Genomic DNA, 18,582 nt, shown 5'->3' on the forward strand with positions numbered 1-18,582 from the left:
TCGAAGAATCTTGACAAAATGCATCAGTTTGCACAAAAATATTAAGCAGGACAGCTGTTTTCAACATAGTTTATAATAAGAATTGATTTTGAGAACCAAATTAGTATGTTAAATTGATTTCTGAAGGATCATGTGTATATATATATATATATATATATATATAAAACAAAACACAAGTCATGTCATGAAAGCTTACAAAAAGAAAAACACAAAACGTCTCTCCTGTTATGAGACACTGAAGTCGATGTCTACTAGGAAGGTGTGTAAAGATCTGAAGGTGTATAACCTGTGTAAGAAACAAGGGCCCACAAGGCTGTAAATAGGTGACGGGTGAAGGAATAGCGCTTATGCTCCATGTGTGTTTCCATGTGCTGCTTCCCTTTGCAGTCGTCGCCTGTAAGTCAGCAGTGACGACATCAACATCAGCATCACAACTCATGGGAAGGAATACAACTTATATGAATAAAGTCAAGAATATACATTTAATAAATCATATACTCAAAGTGGGAGGTGTTGGATGTCTGTAATGTTGTTATGCTTTTCTAATGGACCCTGAGTCTGACAATTAAGTTGAACTGAACTGATCCCAAACTATTAAATGGTAGTTTATTTTAAAATATCAACCTATTAAATAATACAATCAAAATGACTGAAAACATAACATGCATGCAATTAATAAAAAAAAACACTAAGCTGTAAAGGCAGGAAGTGTTTGCTAACTCAAAGGTGTAGATACTTGTCCCAATGACATTGGGTGGACAATCAATTTGCCATCCTTTATCTCATTCATAAAGGACCATCACAAGCTCTGTTGGTCATCAGGATTAGGTTCTGTCCTTAAAGTAGCCACTCAAAAACAAATAACCCCACAAATATCCTGTTGATGCCCTTTCACTACAGAAAAATGTCCACATTATATGTTTTGATGGTTCATTAGCAGTAGCTGCTGTAAATGTCTGCTGCTGAAGGACTGTGTGTACTTACAGAGGGAGCCGTTGAGATTGAGATGTCTGTCTGCGGTCGCCAGATCTCGCACGTTCACACTGCCACAGTAGCTGTCATGAGCTGAAACACACATACCACAAAAATCACCTAAAATCCCAGCATGCATTTCACTCCATTCAAAAGAGCAAGCATGAATTTGCATAGCACTAAAACAGAATTACACAATGGACTTGAAAAAATCTTAAAATGTCCTCATACATTTAAGGTGAGGTGCTTATTGGTGAACCAGAAATTACATTACGTTTTTTAAATTATGGAGACGCATAATTCGATGTTTGCGAAGTGACAAGATGGATGTCCTCCTCACCTGTCCTGTCATTGTCCACACTGTTCAGAGAGGTGGTCACAGTGCCATCTACAGCTGTCTGATGCACTGACGACGCGGAGTACGGTAAATTGAACACTGTTTCATCCTCCTTCCCGTCTGCGTGGAACGAGCAGTCCTTACAGATGTAGCCGTTAGCCAGATTAGCATGCGCCTCCGTTTTACTGGCATCTCCATTCTCCAACAGAGAGCTGTTAGCCGTTCTTCGTCTCAGTGCTGAACACAACATTAAGAAAAATAACAAATAAATCTCAAGCACACTGTTTAAGAAGCCATTTTACAAAGTCTTGATTTTGTTCCTGGGTCTACTAGATTATGCAGTGAACTCTGATTGGTTGGGTGGACAAGTGTCTTGTGATTGGTTAACTGCTTCGAGTGCATTTCAGGAATGTAATGACCCTTTTACCATAAACGCAAGTTCCATCACACGACTAACTCAACCAGGCTTGGAACATTTATTTTGCGTATGCCTTAAGTGGTAATTCTGTCCTGTTTATCCCTAGAAAGAAATCAAGACAACAATTGAGGCTTTCAGAAACAGTGTTTACTGATATAGAGAATAACTCCCTTCGGAGTGACTTTAAGGTTTGTAACTTTGCAGAGCTTTTTCAAGCTCAAATAGCAACATTAGACACTAAAGAAAGTTGAAAATGTCAAAAAGGTCCTTTTTTAAACTGATGTGAAACGCAAAGGAAAGAGGATGTTATTTACTCTGCTAACTTAAACAAAATCTTGAACTTCTATCATAAACAGTTGAAGAGTTCAGATGCAAAAGCCTCTAAATGCCATTTGAAATTTTCTTCTAAATTTACCATTTTTATCAAACTTGTATATTTAAGTTCAGTAATTTCACTTAAATGAAAATTAATAGGTAATCTTCATTGGCATTTAAGTGAAATTACTGAACTTAAATATACAAGCTTGATAAAAATGATCATTTTAGAAGAAAATTTCAAATGTCACTTAGAGGCTTTTGCATCTGAACTCTTCAGTTGTTTATGCATAGTTTATATAGTCGGGCTTATGTAAGCAAAAGCTACAGTGTGACATTTGCCTAAAATAACAACAATTACAGTTTTCACAAACTTTATGACTTATAAGCACCAATTATTCGTGCAGAATTTAACATGCAAATGTGTTTTGACTTCATGTTGGCTGTGCGTGCACGTGAAAGGCCACTGACCAGAGTACATGTGTGTGGTGGAGCTCTGTCTGAGCGTGGATGTGTCCAGCAGGCTGGAGATCAGAGACGCATCACTGGCGGTACTGTTGAAGCTCAGGTCTGATGTGTTCTGGTCGTTCTGTGGAGTCTGAGTCCCGCTCTGAGACTCGTACATGGACGACCCCTGCTGCTGCCTCCTGCTCCGCACAGACCTGCGGGACAAAATACGCCGGGTCAGTACATTTCAAAGTGAGGACCACTATGCACTTCTATTACACCCTAAACAAAGTCATTTGTTGCTGCCAAAATTTTTGCATTGGCATCATGTGGGATATGGAAATATGTAAAGAAGATTTTGCTCTGATAGTGAGGATCATGAGGGAAGATCATATGATCGTTAATGGCAAAATTCACTGTTCATATCTGCTACTGGAAGGAATTCAGTTCATCTATATGTTTGTCTATCTATCTATCTATCTATCTATCTATCTATCTATCTATCTATCTATCTATCTATCTATCTATCTATCTATCTATCTATCTGTTTTTTTCTATTTTATATCTCTCTCCATCCTATCTATCTATCTCTCCATCCTATCTATCTCTCCATCTATCTCTCCATCTATCTATCTATCTATCTATCTATCTATCTATCTATCTATCTATCTATCTATCTATCTATCTATCTCTCCATCTATCTATCTCTCCATCTATCTATCTCTCCATCTATCTATCTATCTATCTATCTATCTATCTATCTATCTATCTATCTATCTATCTATCTATCTATCTATCTATCTATCTATCTATCTATCTATCTATCCATCCTATCTATCTATCTCTCCATCTCTCCACTTATCCATCTATCTATCTATCTGTTTTATTCTATTTTATATATCTCTCCATCCTATCTATCTCTCCATCCTATCTATCTATCTATCTATCTATCTATCTATCTATCTATCTATCTATCTATCTATCTATCTATCTATCTATCTATCTATCTATCTATCTATCTATCTATCTATCTATCTATCTATCTATCTATCTATCTATCTATCTATCTTTTCTCTTATGCTTACCGAGGTGAATTTATTAGAATAAAAATACAGTATACATTTTGTGAAACATTATTACTTGGTAAAAAAAAGATCTAATATATAGTAAAATGTAATTTATTCCTGATCAAAGCTGCATTTTCAGCATCATTACTACAGTCTTCAACACATGATCCTTCAGAAATCATTGTGATATGATTATTTGCTGCTCAAGAAAGAATTTGTATTTAATGTAGGAAAAAGTTGTGCTGCCGGAAAAATGTTTTTGAGGGAATTGTTAATTTTTTTAAATATGGACATTTTTAGCAAACAACTTTGTAAACATAAATAAACACATGAAACATATTAAAATAATTTAAGCAAATCCATCTCATGACCTCTTTAATGCATCCTTTATAAATAAAAGTATTAATTACTTATCTTGACCCCCAGCTTTAAATGGTAGTGTATTGGGAGTCAACGTTGGACATTTGTGCCTTTCTACTCTGACTAAAAACTTTGGGGTTTAGGACATATTATATTTCTAGACTGGAGCCTGTATCACCCACACAGCTAAACATACCAGAAGCATATGCATTAACCACTATGCAAAAGCTTTAATGCATCAATTTTTAGTGAAAGACAAAATAATATTTGTCCAATTTATTTAAAACAAAAAACAATTCAATAAATGTGCATGCTTAAACATCTTTAATGGGTCATTAATCTGACACAAAATTAAGTACTGGCAGGCAAGTTGTACAAACTTGCTGTAAGTCATGTCAAATATGCGCTGCCAGCACTGATCGCACAAACATATCTTTTGGGGGGGATTTCTGTAAGGTTGAAAAGATGGAATTTTCACTATGTCATTCATTTATCTTCATTCGTTTAACTCAAGCACTAACATGTCAGTAATTGCAGGACAACCTCTCTTACTAGTGCAAGTTGTAATGCTAACTGTCACTACTTGTATATTTCTTAAATCTATAGTTGCGGAAAAGCAAAAATTAATGCATATACATTTTAAGATAAACTTCTTTTCCTTAAAGAAAAGGAGTCCACAGTAATAAGATAAATAGATACATTTAATGGCTTTAAGAGATTCATTTGCCACATGATTCATTTGGCAAAAACAGAACAAGGATAATTTAGTCCTCACGTAGAGTAGTTGCTGGTATGAGGCTGTGTGGGTTTACCGATAAGAAGTCATGTTTTACACTCGTGTTGTTATCTCAAACTGACAGAGTGATGAACATCTGACCTGTTGACTTTGTTGCTGCTGCTGGTCATGGTGGTGGTGCTGGTCCGCTTGTGGGAGCTGACATTGTGATTCCCTGTGAGCTCATTGAAGCTGTTGTCACCATAAAAACCACTGGTTGTCTGTAGTCTCAAACTACGCCGTGACATTCTGGGCGAGTCGTACACAGGATTGATTTTGTGCTCCTTCTCAAACTCGAGGGCTGCGGACGAGTAACTTGAACTGTAGAGAAAATAAAAAAAAACCCATAAATATTATGTTCAACATAAAATTGTCACGTGATATAACTAGGGATGCATGATATATCACGGGAAACACAGGAACATTCCAAACCGATGGAATGTAATGAACTTTTCAAAGAAATTAAAATACTTTTAAAGCTCTCTAAGGCTATAATTACAAGTGGCAAAAGTTTTGCACGGCACCTGCCCAAAATCGCCCAGCCTTTCAAACCGGGTGTTTCAGTGAGGGAAGAGAGGCACAAAAGTGGCCTAGGGCAACTACAGGAGAATCCTCCGTTAAAGAAATGGGAGAATGAGTTGACAAGATGACAACTGCGCACAAACCTGTCTAGCTCAATAAATCTGACTTCTGCTCCAAGAAAGTCTTTGTTGAAAAAAATAAAATAAATCTTGGCTAAAGATGAAGAAAGTTAGAAAGCTTTAAATTAATGAATTAGTTGTTGGTGTGAGATGTTTTGGCATAAAGTAAAAGTTAAAGATATACAAAGCAATCAAAATCAGTAATTCACATTACATTCAATACTTGCAAAAACAAAAATGATTTATGAACACCTGAAGGGAACTAGAGGAGGGTTGTGACATGACGAAAAGTGAACCGTTATAATCACTTAAATTCTAAAAATGTAAAATCAAAATAAATAATTTCAAAAGAAAACAAATCAAAATAAAACTTCAATATTTCATGCGACCATGAACTGACATCAGAGAACCAAAAATATGCAAATGTGTAGTTAAATTAAATATTAACTTAAAATATTTATTTTATTTATATTGAGATTTTGGGAATAACACTCTCAAACACACTGCTAAACAACCTGAAGAACACTTTCATAAACATCAGAATACTATATTAATTAAGTGCAGAAAAAGGGTCAAAATCACATTACATTCTAACATTCTAACAACATTACAATCTAAAAAACAAAAATAATGATTTTTAAAGCAGAAGTTAAATTAACTAAACTAACAATGTTAACCGGTAAAAGGAACACACATTCACTCATCTGAGCTTAGTAATTTTATTAGCCTACATTTGATTACTCCACTACTATGGTCACTTTACAGTTATTGCCATCATAAAATACACTTAATTGTAGAGTTAAAAATTACACATATGGCAAATTTAATTTATTAGCAAAATGTACAATACACCAGTGGTTCTCAATAGACCCACCGCTCTGCACATTTTGTATGTCTCTCTTCTCTGACACACTCAGTTCAGTTCATAGAGTCTATCCTAACGATCTGAATCAGGTGTTTTAAATAAGGGAGACATACACAATATGCAGAGCAGTGGGTCCCGAGGACTGGAGTTGAGAACAACTGCAATACACCCATGTTTTATTTCTCAGCTGGAATGGGAAGCAATAAGTGGAATAGAAATGCACGTGTTTAATTGAATCCACAGTTCATTGACATTTAAAACAGGGTCTAACGACTCTGGCATTAAATCTCATTTCATAAACATGAGCCAAGTGTGGCATTGCCATCCTAAACTGTCACGAGGATATACTAGAGCTGCATGATTCGGATAAAAGATTGCGTTCTCGATTCAAACACCCACGTAATCTCTTTCCTAAATGACAATGATTCACCTGTGTCTATCAAACCTTTGAAAAAAAAAAAAAATCTCAAAAATATTATACAGCATAATCATAAGAAATGTTTCTTCTGAAGGATCATGTGACACTAAAGACTGGAGTAATTATGCGGAAAATCCAGATTTGCATCACAGGAATAATTTATATTTTAATAGAAAAGGTTATTTAGAATTTGAATCATTTTACTGTATTTTTGATCAAATCAAAGATAAAGCCTCTGTGAACATAATAAACTTCTTTTTAAAGCATTAAAAAAAAATATGTATCAAGCCTAAACTTTTCAACGATGGTGTGTATGAAATCAGAATACTTTTATAGACAAAACTGCTTGTAGATTTGTAAAATAGACACACTTCTGTTCATAACTCATTCCAAGCCAGTTGACATGGCCAAATAAATCTCAAAATGGCCAAATCAAAATATTACTTATTCAGCAGCAATCACTAATTAACAACTTAACCCACTGAACTGGGCACAAGTCATGCGTAAACAACACCACAGTGTCCAGAACACAAAAGCACAACATAAACCAAGAAACGGAAATGAGAAACATCTTAAAATAACAGTCCCTTAAAGGCTGCGTCTTTCCTGTGAGAAATACCCACTGGATGTGCGCCAAATCAGATTAGCTCCACCCCTCCCAAAGCTAACACTTCACAGAATTACTAGAAGGCACTTTATCTTCAACATACACAATCTCTAACCTTCAGCAATATGACATCATCCATGTTATATCAAATCCTGAATGATTTCTGGCATTGCAGCTGGTTTATTATTAGTGTAGGAAATGAAAGGGCTCGGTTACAATAAACGAGAATATACTACTAATGAATACAGGAACTAAAAATAAGGGCTGCACAATTTGGAAAAAAAAAAAAAAAAAAAAAAAAAAAAAAAAATCGAATTGCTTCAAAAAAATAAATAAATAAATAAAATAATAAATAATAAATTTTATCAGATAAAATTGCCATTAAGAATTTTTACAAATTTAATATTGCTTTGTAAAATTACAATACTGATATTTACGGCTGTCTAAAAGGGAAAGTTATGATATAATGAGTCGGCGTTCTGACGTAGAAACCGGAAGCGCTGCACTGTGTTCATTACGTGATCAGCGTAGGAGACTGACATGGACGAACAGAAACTGTTGAATAAAGTCAATATTTTTGTTGTTGTTCTTTGCACACCAGAAGTATTTTTGTCACTTCATAACATTAAGGTTGACCTTTGACCCACTGTAGTCATATATTTAATGTCTTTATTTTCAAACTTTAAACCATCGTTAAACCGCAAAGTTAAGTAAAAAAAACAACAAAACAATAGCTAGCTTATAAAACTTTAAATACTAAAGTCTGTAAACAAATACAACAGATTTCCTCTGCGAAACTGCACACTAGGAAGCTTTTTTTAAACAAAGTCTTGAAGGAGTTTTCATGCATTCCTTTATTATCAAGCCCGTAATTTCAAAAACATATTAACATTTTAGCTTCGAAATGAAAATCATTTGCAGGCACAATTTATGAGGGTCTAAAAATAATTTCAAGCTTTCTGAACAAAAACTTGTCATTGTAGCTGCACATCAACATCAGTGTGAATGACGCTTAACACCGCAGAGATTTACTGCTTGACATTTTATTGCAGCATCGTGCATGGTTAAGACCATATTAGTATCTTAATTACTCCATTAGCACACTTTTTAGTGCAGATGAAGACTTACAAAAGGTCAACCACCTCCCCAGAATCTATCTTCCACACACACACACACACACACACACACACACACACAGACGAGTGACAGTAGGAAATCTGATTAGCGAGAAGAGAACACACGAAGCTCACAGTGAGATTAAGGACCTGAGGGCTCACGAGCGTCTGAGCTCAGGGCTTTATTTCAGAGAGGCACTACAGTATCTGAGTGGGTTTGACATCAGCTCCTGTTCTACAGGTCAACAAGCAGCGTCTTGCTCCACTTCAGTATCATTACTGCATCAGCTGACCCTCTTGACCAATCACTCTCTTCCCACTTACTATCTCAAATACTTCATCCCTCTTCCTTTACCTTATCATGATATTAATTCAGTCATACTCGCTGTCAATACTTATATAAGAATGCACTGATTATTAAATAATAACAGAATAAGCCAATGATTGGCTTAATAGTAATTGCGAAGTTCCAATGCATGGAAGTTTTGTGTTAGGCTAATAAAATATTAAAACTCAAATCAATATTTGAAAATCTTGGTCGACTGAAGACCTGAAATTTTCAACTAAAAATTATGTTCGGAAAAAAAAAAAAAAAGTAAAATTAATTAGCTGTGCACAGTGCGCAGTACTTGGTAGCCTTGTTGTTGGCCTAAACAAATTATGAATAAACATAAAAACTAGTAGTTTATTAAATTATTTTTGACCTAATTGTTTTGCACAGAAATGAGTCTGTCAGCTCTGACAGCCGGCGTTGCATCACGTGCACCAGCGCTGCATGACGTGCACCAGCGCAATATCGAATATCCGAAAATAGTACCACGTTGTCAACTAGTGATATCAGCACAAGAACTGCTGAGGAATATGCAACATATTTGCATACAATTATTTTAGTCATATGTTATAATAATAAGTTTGTGCTCGGCTTTTCCAGCTTCCAGAAAAAAAAAACAGAGAATTACTATCAAACAGAAAAATGTGATGTGGTTATTTAAATTCAGTGATATCATTTCCTCTTTTACAGCTCAGCTAAAGCAGTAACTTCAGTGCATTCAGCACACACACACATTATCGTACAGCTGTCAAACACTCCAGCAGCTGCTGAGTGACACTGTGCAGAGCCATACACACTTATTCCTGTAGAACTATTCCCTTCATACAGTACACTTTCCCAGAATGCACATCTTCTACCATCTCACTCTTAGAAAAAAGGGTTCTATATATGAAGCATATGGTTCTTTACTCAACTGCAAAGGACCTTTTATGCAAAAAAAAAAAATGATGATAATGACAAGAAAGAACCCTTTTGGAAGGTTCTTTATAGGCTATTATTCATATATTACATTATTCTGCAAAATTTTTCAGTAATTAAATTATTGTTTATTAAACTGTTGTAACTTAATATCCCATTTTATTCATGCTGATTTTTGAAGGATACAGTAAAAACTGAAATGGCACTCTTCGTGTTATATTGATTAATTACATTTTTAACCCCCATATCTTGAATTTTGTGATCATACATGCATTGCATTTTAGAGGTTCAAAATACGTAGCACTTTAGAACCTTTTAAGGTTCTATATAGAACCTTTTCTTCTAAGAGTGTGCCTAACATTTTAATGAATCCCTAGTGTTCCACCCTGATGTCCAAATCAGAAGCAGCTATATTAAGAAAATGTATTTCTTGGTGTTTCTGTCCCAGTTTCACACACTCTCTGAATATGCAACATGATGTGACACATAATTTGAACAAAAATATGCATGAAAAGCACAAACTACTGATACACTGGAAACAACTGTTTGCGACCAACACATAAACTGCACTGCGTGCCAAATAAGAGTGAAAATTAACTCACCCTTTACTCTGCCTGTACTTGTACTAGTAAAAATGTATAGTTTTAATTTTAAAATTTCACAATTGTATAGTTAGATACAATATAATATATGTTTTAAGTTAAAATGAATAACGTAAGTGAGAGGAGAAGACATGAGAGATACTACTTCTCATTTTTAAGTTAAAATAGGAAAAAAAATATATCTTTGTCCCGCAGCTCAAACAGGCGACTGAGCAATATTTGCACGACTCAATGAGCGCCACTGTTTGTCAAAAATATGCAAGGAGGAAAAAACATAATAAAATCAGCAAATAATTGCAGTCAGACATAAAAAATTGATAAACATTAAAAATGAACAAAATGATATAAAATACAGCTGTACGTCACGTGAAAATTATATTTATGGCCAGTAGATTTTCACAATTAACCTGATATTGTGAAAAGCGCTATGCAAATAATAATAAAAGATATTTTGGCACATACTCAATTTTGGAAGCAGCTAATATATCATTTCTAATGATTTTCTTGGGCAACTGTCTCTGTTAAAGAGGCATTTACATTCCCCTTGTGACTGCATAAGGTAAATCATTTCAAAGGGATCCAGTGGGAAAACGCAAGTAGAAAACATTAGTTTTCACAAACGCTCAACAAGCAAGTCTTGCCCTACTCTCGCTGCGCTGCTTTCTCTGTTGAGCTCACACAATAACTCTTTGTAAGCTTGTCTTCCCTATGTGACACGCGTTGAGCAACTCGAATTCGTCACGTCTCTCTGAGTGCCAGCGGCAGATGGCTCAACGGTTTGTCACTCGATCCCACTTCTTTTTACGATGGTTTCTGCCTGAAGAACAGTCTTGCAACCTACGCTGACACACTCGTATGTGTGTATGTGTGTGTGTGTGCGTGCGCACAATGGCACTCACTGAAACAATCCTGTACAACAACCAATCAGACAGTGCTTCAGTATGTGTAGACGAAACTGTGGTGCTCATTCTCACAGACACGCAGAACATGAAGACTTCAGGTTTCAATAGCAGTGTTTTTGAGCTTAAATATTCACAGATAGTACTAGTCCATATCGCAATTTGATTCATTGTACTGCTTATTTTTGATTTAATTCATCCAAAAATTTGGTGACATTCTGATTTATACAGTAAACGCCTGTACACACCTGTTAATTTTTAACTAAAACGATAAAAATCTAGTTTGGAAAGATTTCAGAAAGATCTTTTTCCAGCTGATAAAAACACTGACAGCCAATCAGAATTCAACATGCTTTAAAGAGCTTGAATATTTAAGAGGGAAGACTAAATAACTGCTGCTGCACATCACGGAAATCATAGGGCTATTCATGGTGTTTGCAATATTATAGAGAATTAGCTGTGTGGATTATTTATTGTTGAATTATAAAGTTATAAACATAGGGTATGCAGATAAAAGAGGTCCCCTCTCAATACACTCACAACATATCGCTAATCATGCATGGCCATTGAACAGATGCAGCAATTGCTTCAGATATGCATCGTTATGGCAGTATTTGAAAAAACAAAACAAAAATAAAAACATCATACACAAAATTGAAACCGAAATAAATACCAGATGAATCGGTATATTGACCAGCACTAGTTTTAAACTGTGATAACCAGATGGAATAAAAAAAAAACTGAAATATGTCATAATACAAGTGTTGCAGCGTTAAAATGCAATAGACCTGAACTTTCTGATACCAGTAATGTTTTACTAACTTTACTAAATAACTAACTGTCACTTAATTGAACGATATGTGTGCAGGGTATATTCAGTATATACAGTTTTAGCATCTCTAATTTTTTTTATGCTAAGCTTTTAAACTAATATTTATTTTACTTCAGTCATATTCAAAAAAAAAAAAAAAAAAAAAAACTATATACCATAACCAAATATTGTTTTAATAGTTAACAATAACACTGCAACAACAAAAACAATAACAATTTATTATTATTGTAAACATTTTAGGCCTGATCTGACATCAAATAAATAAATAAATCAAAAATAAAATTGGATGCCTGCATTTTTTTTAATTAAATGGACATTACATATTACACAAATGTCCATTTTTATACTTTTAAAAAATATAGAATTTATAGTTATGTGATGTGTGAAAACTATTGAAACTTGAACTCAACTTTAACAACATCTGGTTTAATAATCCTGTTAGTGTAGTGTTACACAAACTAGGACCGGCACGATTTAGCTGGAAAACTGGTATCAGTTAGTGCAGCCACGGGGTACAAATCGTTATCTGCATACAAACGTCAACACAGTCGAATGTACGCTGTTTCTGCTGATCTAAAATACTCTTTATAACCAATAGTAGGCTATACACAAATTCACATTACCTGGCCATTAACTGATAACTTAAGGTGCAACCTCATAACTTGCCCCAGGTAAATAACCACACCTGCTGTGCTGCCATCCAACCCTCTCACCTGGCTCTTGACAGCCATGGAAAAAATCTACACAGCTGAACAAAACGACTAAACAATCTCAGAAAAAAAGGTACGAAAGCGGTCACTGGGGCGGTACCTTTTCAAAAGGTACACTTTTGTACCTAAAGGGTGCATATTGGTACCTTCATGGTACAAATTTGTACAATTATGGTACCAATATGCACCCTTTAGGTTCAAAATTGTACCTTTTTGAAAACGTACCGCCCTAGTGACAGCTTTTGTACCTTTTTTTCTGACAGTGAATAATGACTAAAACAAACAAGAAACTAAAGTATGAAATGGACCACAAACACAGAATGGTAGAACTAATGAAGTTATCATCACATATTTTGTCTACAACCACAAACTTACATGATTTGAGCAAAGAAACAGGTTCAACAGGACATGGAAATTCTTGGAAAATCATTAGCTGAGGAGGAGGAAAGTTCAAACATAATCACACAGAACCCTGTACGCTTTACTGGGAATGTAAACTAAGATGTGCTACACACACACACACACACACACACACACACACAAAACACATTTGGGAAGTTCACTGCCTGTAGTTCCACCCAGTAATGTTTTTTTCATTTTCACAGTGACCTCACCTGAGTGAATAGGTATAGCCCGTGTTATCCGGAGTGCAGTGAGGAGGAGTATACGTGTGCAGAGGGGAAAAATCCATGGTAATTCGCTGAGCACGCTGTGAAGACCAAACCAGATGTGAAGAGCAGACTTCGAAAACTACGGCGACAGCTAACGTGTGATGATGGGTGTGACCTCGATGCATAAACAGAGTCACACCCATGAAAGCATGCACACACACACACACACTCTACGCTTCAGCCTGCCTCTGGGAGGAATCCCGATGAGCAACATGGTAGCAACTTTTGTTTAGTCTGGTACAGGTGATTGAACATAGAAGCTAGTAGAGTGACTATGTAAAACACCTTTTTCATAGTAAATTGTGCTTATTATTAAATATGCAAACAAGTCATCTGATATTGTCAAAGCGAGCAGGAAGTGACGGACACAAAAAAAACAACACTGTCCAGGGTGACTCAAGCAAACAGGACAGTGAAAGTGCAAATAGACTTCAACATTACACAGACAATGACTCTACAACTTTTCCAACCAGTCATAATTACTGAATGTAGACTTAACATATTTACAGAAATTGCTTTGTACTAATAAAAATTGTATTTTAGAGATGAACATATTTGTTCACAATAGACATTTTGGTAAGACTTTACATTATATGACAATTAAAGAATTACGTATCATGAAATAAATATAAACAATATTTGCACAGCGATTCATTTTGAGATAATACATTTGACATTTAATAAAAAACCTCAAGATAAATGTATACATTAAATACTAAACATAAGCTAATGTATTATACAAACATATATTGCCAACAAACAAAATTAATTATATATTTTTTGTTAAATATTAAATTAAATTAATGTAACATTAATGTGTTTTGTGTACCATGTATAATTATTTTCTAATTATAAATACACACATGTATAACATTTAAGAAATATTTGCATGTATTGTATATATATTTATATTACATATAAATACCACATTTTTCTTAACTATATACATGCATGTGTGTGTGTATTTATACAAAATAATTATACACCATATAATTCACAGCCTCAGTTCACAATAACGCATTAAACACTGACGAATCAAAATGGACTAAAGTGTTACTGAAATTTCTATAGTGAATATACAGTAAAAGCTCAGCTATGACCATAATTTCAAAATCCCTTAGTTTTGTATGCTTTCATTTGTTATGCACTATACCTAATTAAATACTTTGTTTAGGTATAATACACTAGTAGAGCTTTAACTTTCAACTAAACTCATTATCAAGTTGACATGAATTCAAATGGATCCGAATCGTCCTTGTGGTTTTAAGCATCTGAACAAACAGAACACTCTAGGATCAATAACCCCAATATAAAGATAATATTCACATGCGAAATTACCCAAAGTCAAATATCCTGTTCATTTTGTTTACCTTTTCCTCTAACTGCATGTCTTGTCATTCTCCATACCAGAGATCTAGAAAACCCCTCTCCAATACCCAAGAGACAGGCTGAACATCCAACATTTTACACCTATTTTTCTTCACTAAAAACACATTTCACAACACAAGCAATTATGTTCCAAGCATGACATGCCACTAATAGTGCCATAAAACAAGTCAATGGTGAAAGCCATGAGCTCCTTTCTTTGTGCATAAGGCAGACAAAAAGGAGGTCAGGATTTATGTCTCTATCTTGACCTAGTCAGTAGTCACACCTATGAGCCTTTGCATCTTTATCTCTTGTGGATGAGGAGCATTTGCATTTATGAACATGATAACTAAGCGCACAACTCTCCAGATTTGACGTCTCTTTTGCGTTTCAAAAACTAGTCCGCTGTCTTCCTAGACAACAGTTTTGAACAACGAGTTACATCGTTACAACGAAACGCGTTATGAACATACGGATAATAAACTCGCATTTGTATATCATGTAACTTTCGATTGGATGTCTTAAAAAGCGATTCGACTTTATTGTTTAGATTGAGTGTGCGATGCTATCTAGGTAGGAAACTCTAGGTTTTGACACGCAGCTTTGAATTGCAACACTGTAGCAGCGCAATTATTGTGTCTCAATGCGTAAAGGGGTTTGTGCGCACTTCACAAGTGTTTACATTAGAAAACGTAAAACATAATAAATCATATAGAAATTAAACCCTGGTTGTGCGTGTATGACAGTTAATCCAGGGCCATGTATTCTGTCAAGAGTTTGGAAAGAAAGGAGCTTCACTGACTGTCAACCATTAGCCTATATTACGCGTAAAATATCAACGTTTCTGTCCATAAGGTTTGAATGAAATCATAAACGACATCAAAACATTCCAGCACTTGCCAGTTTGACCATCAGTTTCTATAATCTCCCGTTGTTTTGAAGATAGTCCCGTTCAGAAATGACAATCCAGTTCAAGGATGCGCAAAATGTGTGTCGCATCTCGACGGCAATATCAAAAATAAAATAGAAATAACCATGTATCCAAACGCCCGATCCAAATTCCGCGCTCGTTGTGGGAATAGATAAAAGTTACGTGCTTGACTCACAATAACTACAAGGAAAATCCCAAAATGGCTTCCATAACAGAGTAAAGCCAGACGGATAAAGTCGCACAAACGTTCCTCCTATTTTCCAGAATTAACTGTCAATCAACGGCATACTTTGAATCTATTGGTGGAAACACGAGAGTCACGCCTTCCGGCTTGACGTCACTCAGCACTGGATATTGGGATTCAGATATTCAGATGGGCCCGTCCGTGAAGCTGTCAAGAGACGTGAATACGAGCATTTGGAGTTCAATATAGACTGCAAATAAATGGTAAACAGTGCCAATCTTTACGAATAAAAGGCTAATTTAATTCTAAAGAACAATCTAAATCCAACTTTTACCACATGAGGTACTTTGTTGGACAAATCAATGTCAAAATATGCATACAAAATATTAAAAATGCAATTTATAGATGAACACATTATCAAGTCTTACATCAAATCTCATAAAACAAAAATGAATGTAAATAAGATTTTTATCATCTTTTTATTTGCCACTGACTGATAGACTGACTGATGAGATTAAAGGATTAGTTCACCCAAAAATGAAAATGATCCAATAATTTACTCACCCTCTCAGGCCATCCTAGATGTATATGGCATTCTTCTTTCAGCCGAACACAATCTGAGTTATATAAAAAATATCCTGGCTCTTCCAAGCTTTATAGTGGGAGTGAGTGGTACCTTGTTCAGCGTTCGGGTCAGAGGTCATGGTATACATTTGTTTCAGAAGGCCTTTATTAACCCCATATGGATTACTTTTATAAAGGATGGACACACTATAAAACAAGGTATCATTCACTCCCATTATAAAGCATGGAAGAGTCAGCATATTTTTTAATATACGTAAAACAATTGTGTTCATCTGAAAGAAGAAAGTCATACACCTGATGGCTTGAGGGTGAATAAATGATGGGATAATTTTCATTTTTGGGTGAACTAATCCTTTAATTCATCCAGTTTTCTTTACCAATCCACTCTGTGCCAAAGTTTATAAGCAGCTATTACACAATTAGCTTAATTTGCGAAACAGAAAACCTCAAGTTTTGCAATATTAAGCAAAGCAATCCCCAAAGCGGACACAAAATGGGAATAGAATTGATTTCTCTCAAGTTTTAACACACAAAGGCAGGCATTCAACAATCAGTCAATTGCACTAGAAACAATTTCTTTGCAAAACCCAAACCACTATATAGACCTTCCAATATAGGCCAGGAAAGCCTGTTTATTGATCCCCAAAGACAAATTCAGATGCAAAACATTGCAGTGCAAAAACAGTTACAGCAGATGCTAAAGAAAGACCTTACTCAACATTTGTGGTGAAATCGTTTCTTAGTGCCAAGAAACACAAATGCTCTGCAGTCATTTTGCATATAGAGAAGATCCACAACAACTGTAGCCTATTCATTTCTTTTAGAAACAAAATTGGACTTGTCCCAAACAATGCTTGCAGATTTTGCGGTTGGCTCTCAGTCTACAAGTGAAACTTTAATACAATTCAAAGGTCACATTATGCCCTTTATAAAGTAAACTACAACAAGATAAGATTTATGGGTCTCTTGGTGATATTGCAAGATTTTATTTGGCAACTAACGTTACAATACACTCAAAGTCACATACGCGATGCAACAGCGCCACCCACTGGCCGTTAAAGGCAGTTATGTTAAAACAGATCACGGTTATATTTGAAGACTGAATGTGCGTTCAGGGTGGAGTTACCGCCTTATAGCTCATAATTCAAGCTCACTTCTAGGGAACAAATGCGATTTTAAAGTAAACTGAGAGATAATGCTGTTACACACTAATTTTATATCTGAATTCACCTTCGTTAACTGATTTTCAATACTTTAAGACGTCTCTGTTTGTTCACTATCATTTAAAAGTGTCAGATACCCACAATCCATTATTAAAATGAGTCGGTATAATCATAAATCACTTACTGTTTGTTTGGTTTGCTTTCTTCCCGATGTAAGTTAAGTTAACGTTGACTTCTGCAAACTCGGCCAGGCGGTGGCAGTTGTCAAAGTCCACTGGTTTGTTGGTGGTGAGTCATTCAAATACAAACGGTTAACTTATAATAATGAGCTTGGAAATCGACGACCGAAATGATTTCTGTAAGAACTGCTTCCACTTCCAGTTCACTGTCTGTCTCTAAGTAAAACACGAGTAAACAGTGAAGTTTAACGCCGCCTCCGCGATGTCCATCCACACAGACACACACACACACACACACCAGTACGTTTTGAGCGGTGAATGACTGGCGCGCGCAGCAAAGCAAGCCACGCCCACACCAACTGACGCGCATGACAGTCCTTGGATACGACCGACAAACAAATTAATTTTTATTTGAGCAGTTATGAATGGCTTATTAACAATAACTTTACATGCTTCGTTTAATCATTTTCAAGCAATTGTTAGATTTTACTACAGTGGAATTATTATGTTTAAAAATGTAATTAGCCTAAGTGAGAATGTCACACCGTTCCCTGTTTTGGCTATGTAAAATATAATAATAAACACATTATGTAAATTATTAATAAATATATTTTTTTGCCTAATTAATACATTATGTGTGATTTTCTCTCCATGCAAAGTAAAAAAAAAAAAAAAAAAAAAGGCCTACATGAATAGATCATTATTATTTTTTTCTTTAAGTTTCCTCAGAAATAACTGCAGGAATTACAGAATTGTTTTTTTTTTTACTATACAGGATTTAAAAGAAATGTATTTATTTATCGTATTTATGTATTCATTAATTAATTGTAATAATAAATTATGATGAAATCATAGCCTGCGGAATTATTTCC

The 18,582-nt window shown here is 35.1% G+C and overlaps 1 protein-coding gene across 4 annotated transcripts in view; it reads right to left on the minus strand.

Moving 5' to 3' along the window:
* Nucleotides 1-18,013, minus strand: part of sun1b (Sad1 and UNC84 domain containing 1b) — a 32,904-nt gene extending 14,891 nt beyond the window's left edge. The window contains exons 1-7 of one of the 4 annotated variants that reach the window (XM_039662713.2): nt 15,569-15,835; nt 13,244-13,338; nt 4,794-5,012; nt 2,514-2,704; nt 1,313-1,546; nt 985-1,065; nt 287-394 (exon numbers count right to left, since the gene is read on the minus strand). In XM_039662713.2, the coding sequence (XP_039518647.2) occupies nt 287-394; nt 985-1,065; nt 1,313-1,546; nt 2,514-2,704; nt 4,794-5,012; nt 13,244-13,338; nt 15,569-15,580 (940 nt within the window). In that variant the 5' untranslated portion in view covers nt 15,581-15,835. Of the gene's footprint in view, nt 1-286; nt 395-984; nt 1,066-1,312; nt 1,547-2,513; nt 2,705-4,793; nt 5,013-13,243; nt 13,339-14,670; nt 15,542-15,568; nt 15,836-17,715 lie in introns of those variants that run through there. The other 3 variants (XM_039662712.2, XM_039662716.2, XM_039662717.2) reach the window with 3 other exon arrangements.
* Between the last annotated feature and the right edge of the window lie 569 nt (nt 18,014-18,582).

Source organism: Pimephales promelas, chromosome 3 (genome assembly GCF_988280905.1).
Source record: "Pimephales promelas chromosome 3, fPimPro1.hap1.1, whole genome shotgun sequence".
Classification (NCBI taxonomy): domain Eukaryota; kingdom Metazoa; phylum Chordata; class Actinopteri; order Cypriniformes; family Leuciscidae; genus Pimephales; species Pimephales promelas.